Below are 18,107 nucleotides of genomic sequence, written 5' to 3'. Positions count from 1 at the left end.
TGTAGCTTTTAGAGGAGAAATTTGTTATGTATTTTCGTCTTCATACAAACCGAGAACTGATCAAAACCAACCCACCAATGTCGGTTAACCAACCTGATTGGTCTTAGACCCAGCTTGGTCGATTTTGGCTTGCGATTTTGACCCAAACGACTAGATTTGTTTGATTTCAGTTTTGGCCCAAAACTCGACCACACCAACTCACGCTCCACCCCTACTTAAGATATACGGGTTCGTCTGTTTGGGTTCTTAATACTTTATATGGGAGAGAGAGAGGTCCTGGTGAAAATCATAACCCTATACGATGTGGGAGATGCATGATTTAAAGCATGAGCCTCATGGTGGAATGCTCAATAATAAAGAGGTAGGGCTTCACCCATACGTAAGATGGTTTATTGTTATCAGTTGATGCGACAATTTGTTATTTATCATAAATAATAAGATTCTAATGAATTCAGATATGCATGAACAAATGAAACCTACTACCACGTTAGTTTGGATAACAAATTGCAAATACGACTTGTACCAATTCACCACAACCATCACATCACCAATGCTAGCATATGCAAACAATTCCACTGAACTTTTTCATGGATTCATTGTGAAAACAAGTACCGAAATTAGGTAACATGTTTTAATAGAAACATGAAAGGGCGTGGCCACACATGGACATGTTCATGGAGAGGCATGCATGTAAGATTGCATGGAAAATGAGTGGACGTAGATCACCTTTGTTGAAAGGGGATGACAATTTTGATTGACTGTGAAAGTGGAAGACCAAACCATGCATCACATCTGTACGTGGGCAGACACCGTCTCTTCTGATAGGTACTTGGTGGAAAGAAACATTTAGCTAAATGTTTGCCCATCTAGGTTTTCCAGTACAGAGCTACCAATAATTACAATACATTACGATGAAGGTCTTCTCCCTTTCATTGTTGTTTATCCCCATTTAGATTTTGGATCTTGAACTTCACTTTTTCCTTTCTCGGGTTCGACTTCATACTTCATAACATGATATAATTTTTAATGTCGGTAGATTGAAGTTCCCTAATCAGGTCTTCCAATCCGCGTCAACTAAATAATTCTAATGTGAAAAAAAGTGTTTTCTCAAAAAAATTATTTTATCCCTTAATTTGAAAGAAAAAGTTGAATTCTTGCACAAGGCCGAATCATTTCCATTTTTGCTCATCGTACATATTTCTAGTGTAGTATTATCCTCTAAGTCCTCTTCATAATAGTGTCACATGTTTAAAAAATTAACCATGATTATTTTGTATTTAATTAATTCAAAATTTAAATATTTTATGCCCAGAAGGACTAAGGGCTGATTTGGTATTGTCGTGTTTTGAAAAAAAGCTGCTTCTGCTATGCTGTGAGAATAAGCAGCTGTGAAATAATGCAACAGAGTGTTTGGTAAACTTTTTTGTAAAAGTGCTTTTGGAAACAAAAAAAAAAAAAAAAGCAATATGATAGTGTTTGGTAAACTTTTTTGTAAAATAGCTGTGACTGTGTGAAATGACCAAAAAGGTATAATACTAGATGTGCTATGACAAGCCACGACGTCGTTCGCTGGCAACCTTTTCACCTTCGTCTTCCTCTCCTTCCTTGTCTTCTCTTTTCGCACGGTCGTCGAAAATGGGACCCACCTCCTCACCTCCTTCGTCGATCGCGACCCTTCTCTCAAATCCCTCATCTCCTGCCTCGACCTTGCTGGTGCCGACAATACCAACCACCGCTCTCCCAGATCTCCAACTAAGTCCTCTTCTCCGATCTCTCTCCGCCGCCGACACCGCCCATTTCTTCACCTTACCTGCATCAAAACCTTAGATGACGATTTCTTATCCGGCGATGACGACGACGCTCGCTCCTTTTTCGGCCAAATCGGATCGCCCCAATCCTCATTTTCTCCTCCTCCTCTCACTCCACCTCCAAATTAGGGTTTAATGGAACTTACGGGACAAGGGTTTCTAAAATTGTGCGCTCCAGCCTCACGTTCAAGGTTGAGAAATTCACTATTTCTGATGACAGAACTTGAGGCAAAAATGGCGACGGAGAAAGCAATGAAGGGGAGGAGAAAGGCGGTGATGAAGAAATGGACGATCGGGCCGTCGATTTGCAACTCTTGATCAACGGATTGGAGCTGGGTCGCCGGGACGTGGCGATGTTGTTCTTCCTCTTGAAGATGTGAGGAATCAGGAGAAACTTTGAAAATAAGCCACTTTTTGAAGCTGCTTTTTGCAGCTTCCACTTTTTAGCTTTTTTTCATCTGAAACTTTGAAAAAAAGCTGGTTTGGGGTGTTTACCAAACACCAAAAACTCTCCCAACTTTTTTTCATACCAGCTTTTTTTAAAATCACCTCAACCCTAAATCATACCTAAGTAGTATTGAGATTTTGACATGCACCTGCCTTACTCTGGAATACCATTATTCTCAAATGTGAAGTCTAGATTTATTGTTTGGTTTCCCTTGTCAAATATTGTAAATTGTACCATCATGCTCTAGTTAGATATAGGGTTAAAATGCTACTTTGGGATCTTGCTACTGGAAATATCGTTTCAAGAGCTTAACTTCTCACATCAAAAGTTTGTTCATTCATATGCATTTCACGCTATTATTTCCAGTTTATTCTGTCTAGTGGTTCTGCCTCGTCAAAACTTTTCGTTGTTTTCACGTGAGTTGGGCACACACTTTAAGACAACCCACGTGGGCCATCTAAAAACTTTTTCTCGAAAATGGTTTTTCAACCCTAGATCTTTCCAGATTGATTTTGCACATGACACGTGGCTTTTATGGTCCTCTTTTTTGTCTAAACATCAAGCCCTCTTTAAAAGCTAATCTAGGGTTCATTTGTTTTGGGGTTTGAGATTGGAAAATTTTTGAAAGCTTTATTTTTCATCTCCATCTCAGATCTCCTAGGAGCATTAAACATATTTTATGAGTAATGTTCTTCATTGAATATTTCTAAACCTATCTTTGAAATTGCTTGCTTAATTCGTTTTATATGCTCATTTGTTTTGGCTAGAGTTTTACATTTTCAGAAAAGAGTTGTTTTAGCTGTGAGTTGCCTCTTTGAGTTCCTCATCAGAAACCCTAGCCAAAAAATCACACTCATGCATTAAACACCCAAATTGTTGCATATTAGGTAGCATGGTCATTGTGATTTTGTTTTAAGTTTGTGGTCAAGTTTTTCAAGTTTCAAATCTTTTAACAGACCTCTTTTTGGATTCGCGTCAGTTTCATCTTTCAAATGTTTGACTGGTGAAACTGACTAGACATCGAATCTAGATTTGCATCAACTTCATTATAACATAATTTGTATAAGTTGATTTGATTTCGGTGCCATAGGGTGAAGAGCTCAGGAAGAGCTACCACTTCGTGAAGACCAAAGGAATCCATCACATGACAGGTAAGGTTGTACAAAGGTACAAGCTGCTTTGTAGATTACGATCTCGGAATTGAGCTTGTGTGGTTACTTTGTAAGAATATTGATTTCACTAGTGGATTGGACTCAGTGGAGAGTCCTCGGTTTTTTTTTAACCCAAATGTGGGTTTTTTTGGGCCAAAAACTTCTTGCGTTTTTTGTCTCTTAAGCTTGTCCACATATCTTATTTACTTTCATATGTTTCATGCATCCTATGAATTGTTATTTGATATGTGTTAGAGACTAAGTTTACACTGCATATTATGAGCAATGAATTGATTTGTTGTTGACTAAGATAACTTGTAGTGAACTAAGTTTGATCCATAGATTTGCGTTTGATTAACTGACGAGTCTGTACTTAGTTGATTGGTGAGCTTAACTAGTCAATCCAACATACTTTAATTCATAGTTGCTTTGTTATTGCTATTTGCATAATGACCCTGATATATAAATGTGTTCAAGCTTAGGAAATTGTTGTGAAACTAATCTGGGCAAACTCTGATTAGTTGAACGTACTGGTCAGTTAGGTTTTGTTCTTACAACTGCACTTTATATCACTAACTAACTCGTAACTAATTGACTAGCTCGTTTGACTAGTCTACTGTGCAAAGTTAATTTTTATTTGCAGGATATTCCGCCTAGTACCCAATTTCATCAACCCAATGATGTGTCTAAAAATTAAATAATTAATCTAAACTTTTGATTATGTCAAAATGAGCTTATACATGCATGAAGAAATGAACATGCTAACATAATGTCCTTTATTAGAGCATCTCCAACAGAAGATGCAAAATGCCCTGAATTTTTTCTTAGATAGAAAGCTCTTCAATGGCGGATGAGATTCCAAATTTTCATCTCTCTATTTGAGATGCTCTTAAATAATAGATGGGGATCTTTAATACCTTAACACATTCTCCTCCTATCGGAATGCAATGCATAGACTGATCACAGCCAGTTTTTTAGAGACCTTGGATGATTCTGGAGCCCCAAAGTGAGATGGTTATATTGCAAGAGTTAGGGGAAGTGAGCAAAACTGGACCCCCAAAGTGTCATCTAGTTCCAACGTAGATGACCATAACTTCTTTCCCAAAATGAAAACCACAAACTGAACATCTCAGTCACCGGGCCTTTACCTTGGCTTGAGGTCGGTCCTAAACAATGGCGGAGCCAGAAATTTTTTACCGGATGGACTGGTTTAAAGATTTAAATCTTTATAAACAAAGAAACTTGATACTGTATTTTTCACAATATCACTTAGCTTAAGAAAAATTTCACAAGGTGAGCCAGGAATATTTGTTATCAAACAAATAAGTGTTAAGATTCAAACAAATCCAAGTGAAGAGAAAAGGATGTAAGAAAAAAAAGATCGTTTGTAAACTATATTACGTAATTTTATATAATAAAGTGAGATAATTCGGATCAGTAACTAAATATATTGCGGGCTACATTCGAAAATCAATAGAAATTACTTATAAAATTTCAATTTTCACTGAAAGCTACCTGGGCTATAGCCTAGGGTAGCCCTTAACGTGGCTCCGCCAATGGTCCTAAACCTTTTGGAACGTAACTTTCATAGACAATTTCCAGTCCTAAAGTCATAATGTTGGAACTGAAACCTTGGATTCTAATCTGACTCACTTAAAAAATCGCCACCACGCCTTCTATACCGTGCGAAGAGGAGGATTACTACTTTAGCCAACTTGACTTAACCAAATTTTCAGTTATATGCATCAATTAATTATCGATATAACAATATCATGACACAAAATGTCCTTCCATTTTTTTTTTTTTTTTTAAATATAGAAAGTATCCCACCACAAATTAATGGTGGACTAATCCCTCTCTCCATGTCGGCCTGGTTCCACATGAGACGTACATTTGTCTCGGAAGTCAAATGTACGCCAAAGCAAAGGTAGAATTGGAGGTTCGACGCTGAATTAGGTGTTCCAAACCTTTGCACACTTTCAACTCGACGCCCTTAGGGTCAAGTAGAACGTGAGGAAAAAAAATTGTTAATTGAAAGGTCGTGATTGCTATCTAAACCATTTTGTTTCACCAAGCCCAAATAAATTGTATGTACACTTAGGCCCACGGGAGGAGTTTCCATGGCTCACACACAGAAACCATCTTCAACTACACATTTTACAAACCTAAATACCCAGGGCGAAAATATAATAGCAAAACTATCATTCTTGGCAATTTAAAATTGATGTAATTGCACAATTTTGAACTATAAAATTGTAAGCAATCAACATCCACATCCACATTTCGGAACCGCTCCTAGCACAAAAAAACTTACATGACACGAGTAGTAGTGCACAACCAACATGACTTTGTGCCATGTAAGTTGATGAGTCGATATTATACTATATATTTTACCTTAATTTTAGTATTAATTTATTAGTTATTTTCGTAGAATTTTGATACTTTGTTATATATTTTCAATATAGGACATTCGACTTCATCTGAAGCAAAAAGTGATCAAACGGATGAATTTTGAAGTGATTCTAATTGGAAGATGTTTGTGTGCCTTTCAAGATGATTGTGTCAAAATTCTAGATTTTTCTACCAAGTCGTTTGACCGTGACGATGAAATAAAGGTCCAGCGCGCAGCTTTCCCAGATTAACGTTTTTGGATGTTTTGGGTATTTTGGAGGTCAAGATGACATATTTTGAGGAAGATTCCTTCTAAGGATTTGTAGGGACGTCTTCAGCTTTCAAAAGAGACATTTTGGGACCAAATCGGAGTTGATTTGGTCGGTCAAAAATGTGATTTTCTGAGAACTCCGAATTCTAGTTCAAATAGGAAACCTTTTATTTTCTGTTTTATCATTTAATTATGTTTCCTAGTTTTATTCTAACACCTTTCCAAGGTAGGGTTTTATTTTCTAGTAGTATAAATAAAGCTTGTTAGCCATTAGGATTCTCTACGCAACAAACAAAGGGGGGAGAATGCAATACTTTGGCTTTAGAGAGCTATTCAAGTTTATTTTCAAAATGTTTTCTATCTATGTTTTTAATAATATTTTGTTTTATGGTTGTTAGTAACTAGTTTTGTTTGCTAGGGCAAGGCCACGAGCCTTAGCAAGAATATGTAGTTTTTTTTCAATTTACTTATGATATTATGCATGCAAGTTTTGAATTATTAATCATTGTGCTTTAAACTATCTATTTGTCTTGATGATTGGTCACCATTAGGATATTTAGAAAAGTAATTTGATGCAATTTTGGCGGAGGACTGTTCCTAAAATTAGCGCTGGCTTATTGTGGTTAATATGTGTAACTTTTTAAGATGGACAACACATCTTAAGGGTTGTACGGCTTTTCAAAAGGTTTTCACAAAACTTAATGAGTCTTGCATGTTCACATTCGATCTGGATGCGACGAGTTGCATGTTAGATATACGTTCTATATTGGAGGTTCCAAGTAGGGCATACTTTAGGAAAACCTAACTTTCGAAATATGCATGTCTAATTCATAAAGAATTAGAACTACGTAAGATTGTTAGGATGACGATTGAACCCTAGGTTTTACAAATTGACTTTCATTAAATTGTTCTCTAGTTAATTTCTTTAATTGTTTTATTTTAAAATTTATTTTTATTATATTAATTCTAGAATCAACATTTTTCAAACTTTGTTTTTAATAATTAATTAAGAGTTGGTTTTAAACATAAATTATTCATTCAATCCCTATAGAAAACGACCTTGCTTGAGTTGCTATACTACGACAATCTTGTACTCTTGCAAGTATTTTTAAGTATTTTTATCCCTACTTTTGCAGGTGGTAAAATACCCATCATAAGTCATCCTTCCACTGCATTTCATAGCCAACAATAACCTTGCTACAGCCTACAGAAATAATAAAGGGCACCAAAACCTAGGCAACCATTCTTGGTGGCCATAAAGATGGCAAACATAGGTACTGAGAGAAACAGCAAAACTCAAATCCATTTTGATCCAATCATATTTTACTCAACACGAGTATAAGGCAAAAAATGAGCATTATAGAAAGAATTCAAGAACCGTTGTAGAGAAAGCAGCTTATTGCAATCAAACGTATTAAAGTTGAAAGTTGGATCACACATTATTATTGGAAAACCGACTCCCAGAATATGACAACCATGAAGTAAGTCTCAATTTCGATCCTCAAATGGCCAACAATTTGGAAAAGCTTCTAGGACAGAACACAATCTTTCCTTAGGTATTGAAACATCTATCATAAACAATGCTAACATTTCATCCCAAGACTCGTTCCAACAGAGAAATAGCTACAAGAAGCAATAACATACTTATGGAATGGTGCGCTGATAGAGTGGCAAAGCTCCCAAAGCCTCACGCTCTTCTCTCTCCCTCTTGACCTGCAGACATATGCATAATTAAGCAGTTTGTGACAAATAACGTACCTAACATATTAAGCAGTAGAACATTCATCAATTTCAAATCAATCTCTATATTGGTTATTCAATGTCTTCTGTCAAGGGCATGTCAGAGAACAGAAACCATAACAAAAAGGGAAACTGATGTTTTTTTCCATCGCCAAGTTACACACATGTAGCAAATTAGCAAAAAACATGTACAAAAATACCCTTCATGTAAACAAATGAAAATGTGATACACAAAGTACTCTTCCCCATCAACTTGTTTCAAAAAATAAAGAGTCACTGGAAATTTTATGTTTTCGTTAGACAATCAAACACAGTTGGTATATAGGACTTAGGAGCTTCATGGATGATGATACAAACACAAGCTGAAGCAACCAAGAAATAATTGTAGTGAAGGAGAAAATGAACGGTACTTACCAGAGCCAGCATTTCCTGAAGGTAGCTCCTGAATGGTGTTTGCTGTGCCTGCAAAATAGCAAAACAAAGGCAGTTGTTTACAATGCCATTTCAACAGCATACAAAAATACGGTGAACACGAACTTTACAATATGCATTGGAAAACACATTCAAACACAAGACTCTACGCACACTACTACAATATGCATACAAATTCACAAAAATGATAGAATTGTTAACATAACCATTCGAAATACACAATCTTTGCTTAACATTATATCATTCATGATTCTGTTTTGAGTCGTATTAAATCATTATCGATCATAAAAATGCAAAATTGGAATCAAATTTCTCATAAGACAATCCGGTACCAATCAAATTAGGGATTCGATTCTTGAAACGAAATTAATAAGTGAAATGAAAAGAGGTAAAAGCAAAAGGCACCTGAAGATGCTCGGGGAGGTATTCGTGCTTCATGGAGAGGTCCATGGCGCGCTTCAGGCGCTGGTTACGAGCGTCCACAATCTCCCTCGGCAGACGACTCAGAGCCTCCTTTATGTCCAAATCGTAGTAGGGATCGTACAGATCGTCGTATCGAAGCCCTAAATTTTCATTACCAATTTAGCATAGTTCAAATCTAATCCAATAAAATCGGTCTATACATACACAGATACATATAGAGAGAGAGAAAGAAGATAGGGTTTGTGAAAGAGGAGGTGTACCGTAATGGCGGAGGCGTTGGGAGACGGCCTTCATGTGCTGGCGGGCGAACCAGTTCTTCCTTGGATCCACCAAAGATTTCAGCAACGATGCCATTTTTGCCTTCTCCCTCTCTTGCTCTCTATCTCTTTCTCTCTCTAGGCTGAGTTTCTGGACGAATCGTCTAGTTTCTGAGGGCTGCGATGTTGTGGTGGCTATGGCTATGATGACTCCAGAGTTGACACGTCGTCGTTTTGGGTCGGGTCCTAAATCGGGTCGTTTTATGGGCCACCGAATAAGCCTATTGGGTCATGCAAGGATATTGGGTCTCAGGAATGGTGTATGTATACATCACAACAGAATGGTGTAGCGAGACGGAAGAATAGAACTTTCACCTAGTAAATTCTAGGGCTGGGCCCAATTTTGGACGAACTGGATCGTACCCGTTTTAAACAATATCGAGGCGGGTCGAATTAGGTAAAAGGATTTTGAGTTTGGGAATCGGACCTAACCCAGCTCGTTTGAAACGGGGTAGTTCGGGACAAGTTTAATTACTCTTTTTTTTTTTTTTTTTGATACAGAGCTCCAAAACGTTCCACTGTTCCAAATTGCTCCCTTTACTCACACCAACAGTTGAATGGTGGTGAATCGGTGAAGGTGGTGGTCCCCGTCTCTCTTGCTTATCTCTCCCAATCCCAAATCAAGGTCTTTGTCTCTCGACTCCGATTAACGACGATGGCGCGAGGCGAGGAGATAATCTGGGTAGAGTTTCCTCAGTGTCATCAAATAACACTCTGGCCAAAACTGGTATATCATACTGGTACGCTCTTTCTCACTCTGGATTGCTCAGATTTTCAGCTATAGATGTAGTCGTTTAGGACACTCTGCTCCTCCACTGCCTTCCTGCGAGAGTCGTTACACTCCGGTTCTCTGTGCCCAACCTACCTTTAAGACCAATTCTCTTCTATTTATGGCCTGCCCCATCCACCAGATTAGGCACCAACAACAGCCACTCGCATCGGAAGTGGGAACACTAGGAGGGTGGTTTCTTTGGGCTACCGCACAGTGATGAGAATATTTCGTCAAACTGGTTTGCGGCACTGCAAAAGAACAAGGAATATGCTGGCCCCTTTGCAATCGCAGGGATTATCGACAACAATTCTGGGACATTCCCTGACCCTGCTGAGCCCCTTGACACCTTGGTCTCCCACGACTAAGAATTGCAAGCTGGCATTTCCCCATCTGCACAATTGCTCTCGAGTTCGGATTATGGCCACATGTGGCACCTCGACAACTTTGGGACCCTGTTTACTAATGGAACCTTAACCATTGTTGTGAATGGGCTATCGCTCGGTAAGGATTAGGTCAACCCAAAACGTCTTCCCTTGTGGGATCTTCTAAATTATTCGGGCCTTCTCCAAGCTGCTGAGGAGGTTAGGGCCATTTCAACAAAATTTACTCTTTTGGACTATTTCCCTTTTAAAACCAAATTGCAAGATTTGGATGCCTTATCCATCAAGGCCGCGTCACACATTATCAGGCAATTCAACGGTGTGGACCCAAATGTGGAGCCTTATGTTGCTCCAGGTAAAAAACTCAAATCATCTCCTAACCTTCGACGTGGCAGCACACCTAATAGGCGTGGCTCCCTACCTCATGAGACTAGATGTGATGGTGGAAAAGTAACCCGATCTTTGGCACAGTGCACTTTGCCGAATAGGGATATCCAAAATGAAATCTTGAGTGATGTCACCATTAGACCTTTAAGAGACTTGGCTGAGGCGGAAGCAAGATGAATGCTTAACAGGAAATGAAGTTCATCGTTCTCGATATCGGCGGAGGCTAATGGGTGTCAGTCTCCCCATCAGCTATGAAAATCTTAGCTTGAAACCGTCAGAGGCTTGGGAAGCTTTTGAAAGTCCAAGCTTTGCATGATCTAATATGACAACAAGGACCCACTTTGGTTTTCTTGTGTGAAACCAAAGCTAATATTGAGGCTGTCTCTATTCTGAAGTTAAAATTGGGGTTTGATAAATTTTTCGATGTCCTATCTCTTGGTTAATCAAGTGGTTTATGTTTATTTTGGGTTAATGAACTTAATCTGTAAATTCTCGGGTCATTTGATAGATATATTGATTTAGAGTTTGGCGGAATTGGATATAATCGTCATTGGCGATTCACGAGTTTTTACAGGTACTTGGCAACAGAGGACCACCACCTATCTTAGAACCTCTTTCAGTCTCTTGCCATTGCTAACTTGCTCCATTGGGTTGTTGGCGGTGATTTCAATGAACTTTTCCAGCTCAATGAGAAAGTTAAGGGCTCGAATCAACCCATAAATCAAATTCTTAGGTTTAGGGAGGCAGTTAGTGACTGCAACCTCCATGATCTTGGTTTTGATGGTCCTTCATTTACGTGGGTCATCACCAGAGGTGGTGGTATAAAAGAAAAACTGGACCGTTTTCTCGCCTCCACCACCTGGAATGATCTGTTCATCGGTGCTAGGGTTTCCCATCTCGACCCCTCCAAATCTAACCATGTGCCCCTTACTTTATCATTTGATGGTACTCGGGCCAATTGACAGAGCTTTCTTTTTAACTTCCTCTTTGAGGAATTTGGGTTAACCATGATGAATGTGAGGATGTTATCCATTCAGCATGGAACCAATCGTTCAATGGGGTACCCATGTTTTGGGTTGTTCAGAAAATTAGAGCTACTCATGTTACACTCCTGAAATGGAGCCAGTCCGTGTTCAAAGTTTGACAAACTGAAATGGTCACTATTTTCTCTAAGCTAGGTGTCTTGTTCTTTTAACCATTCTCTGCGACTGCCATTGAAGAAAGAAACAATCTTATGCTCCGACTTGACAGCTTACTTAGGAAAGAGGAATCTTACTAGAGACAAACATCTGGGTCCAATGGTTTCATGATGGCGATCGAAACATAACTTTCTTCAGTTACTGGGCTTGCAATCGTAAGACCAAAAATCGAATTAATAGCTTGTGTGATTGACATGGTAATTGGGTTTCGGGGGATTCTGCCATCGATGTCACTATTCTTAACTACTTTGGTGATTTGTTCTCCTCTATGGATGGGGGGAACCCAGAATCAATCCTCAATTTAATCGAGCCACAAGTATCCCCTAAGATGAACCACTCACTGAGCATGGATTTCAAGGGCGAGGAGGTGAGAGCGACTATTTTCCAAATGTCTCATTCCACTGCTCCGGGGCCCGACGGAATAAATCATTTCTTCTATCAACAGTTTTGGCACATAGTTAGAGCTAATGTCTTGGCTACTGTCATCTCTTTTCTGTCTTCTAGAAAACTCCTCAAGCAAATCAATTTTACCATGGTATCGCTGATTCCGAAGGAGAATAACCCGAGGGATATGTCACAACTTCATACTTACTTCGGAGCTTTCTAATTACTTGTTCAAATGGCGGAGAGGTAACAATGGTTTCTTGTCTCTCAAGTTGAATATTAGTAAATCATATGATCACATTGAGTGGGCATACCTCAAAGGTGTCTGTAGACATCGAAATTTCAGTAAAACAAATGTTCACCAATGCATTAAAGTTTTGACGTGTCAAGGCATACATGGCATACGCCACGTGTTGTACAAATTGTACACATGGCGTGTGACTCAACAAAATAGGAAGAAATACCCTTGAAGGATTAAACAAGTTTTTTCTTCTCATTTTGGGCAATGACAAGGCAAGTACATTTCAATCCATTGAGGATCAAAACAAGTTTTTCTTCTCATGTTGGGCAATGACAAGGCAAGCACACTTCAATCCATTACGGATCAAAGCAAGTTTTTCTCATTTGGGCAATGACAAAGCATACACATTTCAAGTTTAAAATGGTGTTAAGTGGGAAATTAGGCCATAAGTTACACCACTTCAAGTTTAAAATGGTATTAAGTGGGAAATTAGGCCAGAAGTTACACCACTTCAATTTCAATATTGCATTAAGTGGGAAAATTAGGCAATGGTGCTTGGAAAGGAAAAAAATATTTTTGTGGTGGTGATTCATTCTCAAAGCCTATAAATAGGCTTCTCCATCAAGGTATCAAGCATCAAAGAATTCACAAATACATTTCTCTACTCCAAAATTAGAAGAGGAATTCCCCAAATCCTTGAAGCTTTGAAACTCCAAAGCTTCCAACCATCCAAATTCCCAAGAATTCCGAAGGATCAAGAAAGCTCTCTTCGTTCTTCGTTAAATCCTCTTTCAAGATCAAGCCCCGACGGCCCTTGAAGAAAGTGTTCATCCGTTCATCCTAAGCATAAGCCCCCAACGGCCCTTTGGATCAACAACCTCAACAAATCCACACATCCAATCGTTCTTCAAGATTAAGCCCAAAAGCCCTTGAAGATCCGCTCATCCATCAACCTTTAAGATCAAGCCCAAAAGCCCTTGAAGAAATCCACACAACCATTATTCAAGATCAAGCCCTAACGGCCCTTGAAGAAAGCGTTCATCATTCATCATCCGTTCATCCTAAGCTCAAGTCCCAACGGCCCTTTGGATCAACAACCTCAACAAATCCACACATCCAATCGTTCTTCAAGATTAAGCCCAAAAGCCCTTGAAGATCCGCTCATTCATCAACCTTCAAGATCAAGCCCCGAAGGCCCTTGAAAAAACTTCCATCAACCTTCAAGATCAAAGCCACGAAGGCCCTTGAAGAAACTTACAACTGTTCATCCAAGATCAAGCATCGACGGCCCTTGGATCAACAAATCTACATCTTACGGAGATAGAATCAGAGGATCAAATTACAAAGAGATCGTAACCCCAAAATCATTAAACACAAAAAATATTATTTTGTACACGTTATTCTTGTTTCTTGTTTCAAGGAATCTTTCGTGTTCACAAATTTGGCACGCCCGGTGGGACATTTCTACCTCTCATCTCTATCCTCAAATCATCGAAAAACGCAAATGGCATCAAGAAAGGATCAAGCTGTTCCTGCAATCAAAGTAAAGAACAAGAACATCATCGCCGCAAGTGGTGATATTTCGGGCACCATAACCCAAAGTAAGGCAATAGCTCTTTTTGCCGCGGCTTCCACCCCTGCATTAACTCTGTCAAAGGAACAAGAGCACCTGAGGCATGAGCCTGTGATCACCCTAGCCTCGCTAAGGGCATCAAGAGGGGAAAGCCTGAGGAAATACTCAGAGTCCCTACTCTCCGACGCTGATTCGAGCGGCAGTACAACCATGCAAGTCATGACCACTGGAGTAACTTCAATCGAGGAGCAGCTAGCTCAGATGAATGAAGCAATCGCAAAGCTCACACGGACTGCAGAGGAGAAAAACTTGCAAACCGCCGAACTCATCAACCGTCTGGAGGCACAGCATGGCGTCAAAATGAAACCAAGCTCTCTTCCAACTAAGAAGACCGAAGAAGGCTTTAACCTAAATGCCTACGAACTCATGTCAAAGGCTAGGCATGACTTTGCTTCCTCTTCAAATCTTGGAAAGAAGGTTTCAAACACCGTCAATGACAAAGAACGTAACCTCACCAAAACTCAAAAGAAGTTGAAGGAGCATGGTTACGGAGTTGACAACAACAAAGCCGGACTTGGCTTCACACCAAATGCACCCGTGAAGATTTCAAGCAAAGTGAAGAAAGCTAGCGCTCAACACATCAGCGTGAGCATTGAACAAAATCAAGAGGAGCCTAAACCTCTTATTCGAGTGTCAGTCTTCGATAGGCTGAATCATTCAAAACCTAGAATTTCAGCACTTAATCGCATTGGTAGTCAAGACCGAACCTCTGTCTTCAAGAGGCTTAGCGCGCCAACATCCCAAAGCTCTGTTTTTGAAAGGTTGTTAAAGCCTAAGAAACAAAGCAACACAGCTGTCTCTCCTCTGTGACGATCAGCTTCGGAAAGATTTGAAGATAATGAGAAGCCTTTTGGAAAGAGGAAGACAACACCAAAGGAAGAAAAGTTTGATGGGTTAGCAGAAAAATGCGACGTTCGAAGCTTGATTCCTTCAAGGATGAAGCGCCAAGCAATCCTAGAGGTCGACACAAAAGGACCACTGAAGGTAAAGAGGCGCATCATCGTCCACACTGGCAAATCTTCATGCCAACAAACCCAAGAGGACGGCACCGAAGATGAAATCCCTAAGAAAGATGTCACTTCTGGCTCTTTCGACTCAAAGTCTTCACCTCGACTGTTGGGGGCATGCTCCAAGTCAAGTGAAATTGAAGGATGGACTCATGTCACTCCGAAGAAACTGCACGAGAAACATATGTCTTCTCCACAAGTGCACCAATCGGAAAGGGGGCAAAGCAGCTACCGTCAACCTTCAAAGCTACATGAAAATGTTGAGGATAATGAAATTACAACACAAAGATCGTTCATGCGGGATCTTTTCTTCCTCGAAGACGTCTTCAATTACTCGATCAAGGCTCCTTGCTATGAAGATTGTGAGGAATGCAGTTCGAAGATCGCTTCGAAGAAATTGGACAGCAGCAACCATCTTGTCCACAAGTTTATCAGTCGAAAATAGGGCAAAACAGCTCTTATCAACCTCCAGAACAATGTGAAAGTGTTGGAGATAATGAAATTTCGACACAAAGATCGTCCATCCCCATCACAATGTGCGACCTCTTCCCAGAAGACTTCTTCAATTACTCGGTCAAGGCTTCTTCCTATGAAGATTGTGAGGAACGCCTCTCCCAGATCACTTGACAAATCCACAACAACAACCAAACGCTCCTTGCCTGCACGAGCTGAAACTGCAAACGGCACCAAAAGCTCCTCGTTCGCACGAGCCTAAAAGGTGACAACCACGCTCCTTGCCTGCACGAGCTGAAACTGCAAACGGCACTAAACGCTCCTGGTCCGCACGAGCATAAAAGGCAACAACCAAAGCTCCTCGTTCGCATGAGCCTAAAAGGTGACAACCAAACGCTCATTGCCTGCACGAGCTGAAACTGCAAACGGCACCAAACGCTCCTGGCCCGCAAGAGCATAAACTGTGTACGGCAAAATCATCATCAAAACCATCACTCATTTGAACTACGTCATGACTTGATCCCTCCTCAACCAAGGGTACGTAGGCAACTTGAAACTTCAAAACTTCAAGTACAGTCACATCATCAAAATAAAAAAAAAAAAAAAAAAAAAAGGAAATAACACATCTTGGTGATGTATATGTTTTATCTGTATTTAGCACAATACACTGAATAAAATAAAGCATGTTCATTGATCTCCGAGAAATTACAAGTGCGTACAAAAAAAAAAAAAAAAAAAAAAGACGAAGCTTTCACAAAGGTTGTTCACGTGAAGACCCACTACGTGGCAAAACTCTAGAAGCGGAAGACATTGGAGCATAAGGCATCGGAGCGGGAGGCATTGAAGATAGAGCATTCGAGGCCTCAATACTGGGTGGAACGCTAGATGACCCAGGAAAAAGGTGCCTCTGGAGATAAGTCGCAAGCCTTTGACGGTCACTTTGAATTCGACCTTCAGATTCTTGCAGCTCATCAAGCTTCCTCTTCATGCCCGTCGAATAGTTATTTGCAAGCACATGCAAACTTCTATTCTCGTACTTAAGCTGTTTGATCTCTTGCTTAAGATTTTCCACTTCTGCCATCAATGATTCCACTTGACGGGATCGAGCAAGCAGGCGTTGGCCCATGTTGGACACAGAGCCCGCACACTGAACACTGAGAGCGAGGGACTCTTGAACGGCCAACTCATCGGACCGTCCTGAAAGCAGCCTACTATCTTTAGGAGTGAGGAGGTTCCTAGCTACTATCATAGCTGTTGTTGCATCCGTCATCATGGAGTCTTCACCTGTAAGAGGACCATTAGAAGATAAGAAAGATGGGCACCATACCTTAGCCTGACGCGGCGTAACCGGATCACTGCTGAGACTCAAATCTAAGCAAATGTTCGATGGGTTAGCCATTTTCAAAGGTGTTAAAAGAGAAGGGTGGATGGAGTTAAATCTCAAAGGGCCGGAGACGATTTTCACAAATGGGCAATCTTCAAAGCGTGCATGTTGGAGGTGATCGATACCTCTATTAAAAGGAAAGGCGACGCTCTCTCGGCTTTTCAGAAAACGCGTGCAACTTTGTCAAAAGATCTCTGACAAAGCCGCATCCGCACTACTGTTTGCCATTCAGAAATCAAAGAGGCGCTTGCTCAAAAATCGAAGAAGCATTTGTTCAGAAATCGAAGAGACGCTTGCTCAAAAATCGAAGAAGCATTTGTTCAGAAATCAAAGAGGTAACACCCTCCGAACCTCAAAAGCTGGGCCGCTTATTCAAGGATCGAAGAGTCATCACTCTCTGAATTTCAAAAGCTGGGCTCTTCCAGATTTGTCATCACCCTTCATATGCAACCCCAGCTTTGCAGAAATCACGGGCAACTTTGTCAAAGATTTCTGACAAAGTTGAGAACGCGTGAATCTTACTGTTCAATTACCCAACAATTGTCGACAATGGTAAAGGAACAGTACCACCACTTGCTATTGGGAAATCCCTATATATGTCAACCTTCATCTTTTATGGCAAGGCAGACCTGCAAAAAAAAAAAAAAAAATGCCCAACTCTTCCTCACCTCTGAGGGCGCACTCCCAGCCCTGCTCTCAAGTACTCATCTTCAACTATTGATGTACCCCCAAAGAAGATACCAGATGCCTGGAGTACAGATGAGGCAGAAGGAAACGGTAGATCGAAGCATGTGGAGATAAGCACAACAAATATATGTGCTGATTCGTTCGCTGCTTCTTCAAAAGCAAAAGTATCTCATATCATCAAGGGCGAAAGCAAAGGTATCTCATATCATGCTTTTTCCCTGTCTTTTCCTTTGCCCTTGTTCTCACCTGCCAAGACAAGAACAGAGAAAACAATATGTCGGAACCTCTACTCAAACTTGCGCTGCCACCAAGAAGTGATGGTCCATTCAAATGCAAGGTTTGCATTCCACTCCTGTATCAGAGGACAAATACTACAAGAGAAGATGCCAAACCTGCATAAGGAAATACCACTTCTGCAAGGGGAGCAAGTAAGGCAAGTGAAAATGATACATCGAAGCATGTAGAGACAAGCACAACAAATATATGTGTTGATTCGTTCGCTGCTTCTTCAAAAGCAAAAGTATCTCATATCATGCTTTCTCCATGTCCTTTCCTTTGTCCTTGTTCTTACTCGCATGGCAAAGTGAAAGAGAGCAATC

General features: G+C 40.2%; 1 protein-coding gene across 1 annotated transcript; it reads right to left on the bottom strand.

The window, feature by feature from the left end:
* Positions 1 to 7,483: 7,483 nt before the first annotated feature.
* On the bottom strand, positions 7,484 to 9,114 carry LOC125475550 (cytochrome b-c1 complex subunit 7-2, mitochondrial). Its single transcript, XM_048580453.1, has 4 exons — positions 8,925 to 9,114; positions 8,647 to 8,804; positions 8,224 to 8,271; positions 7,484 to 7,782 (listed from the first exon to the last, which is right to left on the bottom strand). The coding sequence occupies exons 1-4, from the start codon at positions 9,016 to 9,018 to the stop codon at positions 7,714 to 7,716; spliced, it is 369 nt and encodes a 122-aa protein (XP_048436410.1). The 5' UTR covers positions 9,019 to 9,114; the 3' UTR covers positions 7,484 to 7,713.
* Positions 9,115 to 18,107: the final 8,993 nt, after the last annotated feature.

Source organism: the organism of the source record quoted next, unplaced genomic scaffold, assembly GCF_019419815.1.
Source record: "Pyrus x bretschneideri cultivar Hongxiangsu unplaced genomic scaffold, Pyrus_bretschneideri_v1 Contig15, whole genome shotgun sequence".
NCBI lineage: Eukaryota > Viridiplantae > Streptophyta > Magnoliopsida > Rosales > Rosaceae > Pyrus > Pyrus x bretschneideri.
This window is presented reverse-complemented; position numbering and strand designations above follow the sequence as displayed.